Source organism: Pteropus alecto, unplaced genomic scaffold (genome assembly GCF_000325575.1).
Source record: "Pteropus alecto unplaced genomic scaffold, ASM32557v1 scaffold34, whole genome shotgun sequence".
Taxonomy (NCBI): domain Eukaryota; kingdom Metazoa; phylum Chordata; class Mammalia; order Chiroptera; family Pteropodidae; genus Pteropus; species Pteropus alecto.
Genome location: NW_006435763.1, coordinates 4,543,102 through 4,548,507, shown reverse-complemented (window position 1 = coordinate 4,548,507; position 5,406 = coordinate 4,543,102). Strand labels below are relative to the sequence as shown.

Sequence of the window (5,406 nt, the reverse complement as noted above, 5' to 3'; positions counted from 1 at the left end):
TTTCCCTACTTGTCTTCCATAACAGGCTTCAGAAAACTAGTCCTGAGAGAAGAAAAGTTGCAGCTAAAAACCATCAGGAGAAAGATCGTTGTGGTTTAGCTTGAGGATGGCTGCTCGTTGCACATGAGCAGCGACAGGCCTGCCGTGCACAGTAGGGCAGGTTGCACACGGCTCCACTCCCTGGAGCGCCATTCACTGTGATGTAGGTGATGTCCCCGGTGTTGCGCTGTGCGGAAGTTCTGAGTGGCAGTGATGCTGCATAAACGAGCAGGCCCTGTCTAGGGAGAAGCGGCCTTCCTGGGAAACAGAGGTCCTAGTTTCCAGAGAGCTCATTGCTTCTCTTCCAAAATCCTCAAGTAAACCTGGATGTTAACGTTGGGGTCTCTGAGGGGCAGGAGATAGGATGGAGAGAACCCGGGAGTTGAGTTTTGGGACCGCATCGGTCTAGGGCAGAGTGTCAGGAGCTGGGTCTCTTTCCCCAATAACTAGATGCGAATGAATTTTAGGGTGAGCTGGAAAAGCAGCTTCTACAAGCAAACCCGATTCTGGAGGCTTTTGGCAACGCCAAAACTGTCAAGAACGACAACTCCTCACGATTCGTAAGTAGCAAAGCCATGTGGGTTTTCTGGACAAGGCTCAGGTCCCTCCCATGGTGTCATTTCCTGCCTGAGAGCAGAGGGTGCGTTTGCAGGGGGAGTCTGAGCTGGAAGGGATAGGGGTGTACATCACATTTGTTCTGTGTTTTCTGTCCTGTCTTGGCCTTACAACCTTGCAAGGGCTCCTGCCCCTCATTCCTTCCTTCCTTCCTTCATTCATTAGTCATTCAACAAATAGTCATTGAGAAGAATCTGCTGTGTACTAGGCACCCTGTTAGGCATTTGACATTCATAATTGATTCAGTGACTATTTCTGAGCACCTAGTAGGTGCCAGACACTGATATCCAATACTCACTCATTTATTCAGCAAAACAAGAATTGAGTACCTACTGTGTACCAGGCACATATTCCTTCAGCAAATATTTATGAAGCACCTACTGCGTATCACCATTCTGGCAGGCATTTTTATGCACACTGCTGTCTTATTTTTCCCCCCATTTTCTCAGTTAATTTTTATGAAGCACCTCCTGTCCACCAGACACTGAACTGGGCTCACAGGATTACGGGGAGCAATTCAGATGTGGTTCCAGCCTTCGTGAAGCTTATGGTTTGATTGGGGAGCTGACAGCCAGCGAGGCAGGAGATGCCACCTCCGCACGCATGCTTTGCCAGGCTCCAAGGGACCCCCCTTTCTCACTGGAGCCTCATGGGGCAGGAGAACCTTGAAAGTGGGTGGTCGATGGCACCTGGACAGAAATTACTTTGTGGCCCTGCTAGGAACGTCAGAAAGATGTCTGAGAGGGAATTCTGAGGAAAGCCTGGTCTGCGTTCCGGTAACGAGGGGATCTCTGCTGATTCGTGGGGGCCCCTCCGAACCGTCGCTTACCGGGATAGGACCCTGTGGAACAAACACTCTTTGTGAAAACCTTGCTCTGCCCCTTAGAGCTGCTCTGCTCAGTATCTCCATGTCACATGGTGGTCCATGGCCCTGTCACCCTAAGACCCCTTTTTATAATGTAATTATGCAATGTCCCCTTTCTTTTCCCGAAATTAGAATCATAGATAACATCACTTAACCACACGCATCAGATGAAGACAAATCAGCATAATACTCTAACTGTAAAATGAAGGAGAAATAAAACCATTCGTAACTAAAATGTGCATTCTAGCAGATGAGTACTCAGGCCAGACCACATAAGAGGACACAATGAAATAGACACTTATGTTTATATCCAGAATCACTGGGACCGTGACAGCTGCAAATACAAACTAACGCAGGGCGGTTGTCTGGGGACTGATGCCATAGGATGGGATTTTCCAAGATGATGTCATGCTCTTGGGAAAGCTCTGAACCGAAGGACAGTTTGCTCTGGAGTTACACAGTTGTGGCATTCTTATGTTAGAATAACATTTTGTGTGTTTTTGCCTAAAACAAGGTTACAGAGCTAATCACAAGCAGGTTCTTCACTTCCGTGAGCGTCAGATGGGACATTGGAAAGTCACAGGGGGTGTGGACAGTGCTTGGTGTCTGGTACTCTCTCGGCCATTGCAGGACGCCTAGCATCTTGGGCCCCTTTCTACCAAGAGGAGCGACCTCTGCCATCATGTGCCACCCCAATCAGCCACTTGCCCAAATTTCCAAAATCCTCCCAGAGGATGTGCTGCCTCTGCCAAGAAGCATTGCCCTTGCGTGTCCCAACCCCCTGCAAAGTTTCTCGCATGTCGTAAATGAGAGCACATTCAACGTTAACCCCTAAAAATGTCCTCCGCTCGCCGGTGCCCATGCCTTCCGGGAGGGAGAGTAAGGGATGGCCCCCAGGGCCAGCAGGTTCTCCGTTGCCGTTGCAATGCCTGTGGTCATCCTACTGTCTGACTTCCTGATGGGGAAGGTGTGAGAGTTGTGTCAAGGCCTGAGCAAGCCTTGGGGGTTGTGTCGACACAGGTGAACTCCTCCCAGCATGCACCTCATCGTGGGCCGGGGGAGGGGAAGGCTGCCGTCCTTTGTCATCTGTTGACAGTAGGAAAAGGGCCAGTGCTGCCAGAGGCAGGACCTGGCAGCCCTTGGTTCTGTGGTTCAGCCGAGGTGGAGGGCTGGCCAATTGGGCGTATCCTCTCTAATGAGAGATCTGATGAGCCCCAAGGCCCAGGGCATGGCCGGGACCTGCCTACATAGCCTCCCTGCCCCAGCTTGGCAGATGCGGTCCCTTCTGACAGGCTGGCCTGTGAGACTCCGAGTGTGTGGGTGTTTCGCCCTGAATGCTCCCTGACATCTCCCTGTCCCCTTGCCTGCAGGAAGGGAGTGAAGGGCTGAGGCTTGGGAACCGACCATGACCTGTGTTTTCCTCTTGGCAGGGCAAGTTCATCCGCATCAATTTTGATGTCACCGGTTACATCGTGGGAGCCAACATCGAGACGTGTATCCTTTGCTGAGCCTGGGCTGCATGGCTCCCCCATAGCCAACCTCCTGCCTGGAGCCCGAGGGGGCCCAAGAAAGGCCCAGGAACTGCCCCTCTCCCCCAGGCTCTTGGCCTTCCCAAACAAACCTTCCCTGAGTCATCTCCCTTAACAGCAGGCGTTGCACTGTGGTGGTTCCGTGTTCGAACCTCAAAAAGCCTGTGTTTGATCCTGGGTTGCCCTCTCCCTGAGTGGCCTTGGGCCACTTACTTAACCTCTCTGTGCCTCATCAGTGAAATGGAGATGATAATAATGCCTGCCTCACAGAGGTATTGGGAGAATAAAGTGAATTAATTCCCATAATTATTTCACTTAGAACCATGCCAGGGACAGAGTAGGAGCTGGCTGAGTCTTGGCTGTGGTGTGACCTTTACTCCACCCTTATCGAGACAGCCAAACCCAGGACCCCTTGTCCTCCTTGGGTGGCTGGTCTGTAACTAGCTCCAGCCCGCAGATAGGAAATCGGTGTAAAGAGAACTTTCCCACAGGAGCGGCCATGCTGCCAAGGACACGTAGAGCATCTCCTGAGCATCTGGATGGCGAAGCGGAGCTGAGTGAGAAATTTATGGGCTCGGGAACCAAGTCTAGGGTTCCGTGACCGGTCAGCATAGAAGTATCACAGGCGCCTCTGTGAGGCTCAGGGGCACTGTGCTTTCACAGCTGCCTGCGGAGCATTTGCTTGGCTTGGCAGGACCCAGGGGAGCGCTGCAGTGGCGTTTCGGTGCCCTGAATGAGAGGGCGGACCTCGGAGTGGCACAGGTCTGAGTCCAGGTCTCGGCTCTGCCATGCTAGCAAGTCGCTTACCCTTTCCGAGCCTCAGTTTTGCCGCCTGTAAAGTGGGAACGATAATGGCACCTACGTGAGGAGCCAGACTTCAGTGAGCATTTAAGAAATGACGTGCACGGCCCCTGCCTTGGTCCTTGGCCCAAAGTGAGCCTCCGATACGTGGCTTTGATGCTTAACTGTCAGTTAACCTTTTGTTTAGAGCCCACGAGAGGCTAATTTATAATCTCATCATTCCACCTGGTACAACAGCCCAGCCACCCATGTGCCGTCCCCCACCATGGTCTCCACGCCCCTGCCCCTGGCAGAACAACTATCCTTAGATTAATTAGCAGGGCCTGTTTACAGTCTCTCTCCCAAGGCTAGTCGGCTGGGTCAAGGTCACTCTGCCAGCCATGGCTGGCACCCAGCTCTGTGAAGCTCAGCCCCTTGGCTGGGGTGTTTTGGCCACCACAGCCACTTGGCTTTGCCCCTTCTTAACTGTGTGCTCTTGGAAAGTGATTTCCCCACCCCCACCCCAGCCTCAGTTTCCCTATATTGAAAATGTAAATAATATTCGCACTTACTTCCTGGGATAGTTTGTGAGGCTTAAGTGAGACCATGCGTCTCAAACACTTAGCACAGGGATTACTACATCATAGAGAGGGTAATTCTTTATAGTATCTAACAGCTTGACTCGGCCCCATCTCTAAGTCTTCTTAGAACTCTCCAGAAAGCCTCTCCCAGCTCCTGGCGATGTCCCCTCCAGCAGCTGGCGTGACTAGGATTGGGGAGAAAGGTCGAGTTTCTACAAGGGGAACACCCATGGTATCCGCAGAATTCTTAACTCCTCCCAAACCAGATCTGCTAGAAAAGTCACGGGCGATTCGCCAAGCCAGGGACGAGAGGACGTTCCACATCTTTTACTATCTGATTGCCGGAGCCAAGGATAAGATGAAAAGTAAGTGACTAGCAAGGATGAGTGTTGGGAGGTTTCAGCTCTCCCTGTCATCATCATCCAAGGTTAGTCGACTAGCCATTAAAACAGAGTCTGAGATTCTCAGGGCAAGAATGATATCTCTGGGTGGCAGATGCGTTATTCCTCATCTCCTTTCAGTGGCTGAGTGTGCTTTCGTTCAGTCCTTCTCATTTACTGAGCACCTACGATGTGACGTCGAGTCCCATTAGGCATTAGATAATTAACGAATCAGGTCCAATTAAATTGGAAGGCGTCAATTCAGTCAGACACAGTCGGTGTCTTCCAGGAAGGGAAAAAGACAATTGCACTATTTGCCACTTTATAAAACTTGCAAGTGTATAAGATACTGTTTTATACGGAGTTTGCAGGGGAAGTGGAACTAAGCACTTTTCATTATCTTTGTTTAAGAGTGACTTTGAAGTGACCTTTGTGTGGCAGGGGTCAACAAACTTTCTGTAAAGGGCTAGATAGGAAATCTTTTAGGCTTTTGCAGGCCACGTATTTCTGTCACTACTCGGCTCTGCCATTGTGCGTAACGCAAAAAGCAGGCATAGGCAATACACAAGCTAATGGGCATAGCTGTATTACATACAGTACAATTTTATTTACAAAAA

At 50.8% G+C, this 5,406-nt stretch overlaps 1 protein-coding gene across 1 annotated transcript in view; it reads left to right on the top strand.

Annotated features, from left to right (window-relative positions):
* The window catches only part of MYH11 (myosin heavy chain 11), a 116,344-nt gene that overhangs the window by 68,530 nt on the left and 42,408 nt on the right, over positions 1-5,406 (top strand). Inside the window, exons 8-10 of the mRNA XM_006910906.3 lie at positions 507-599; positions 2,950-3,013; positions 4,676-4,774. Coding sequence (XP_006910968.1) covers positions 507-599; positions 2,950-3,013; positions 4,676-4,774 — 256 coding nt within the window. The remainder of the gene's footprint in view (positions 1-506; positions 600-2,949; positions 3,014-4,675; positions 4,775-5,406) is intronic.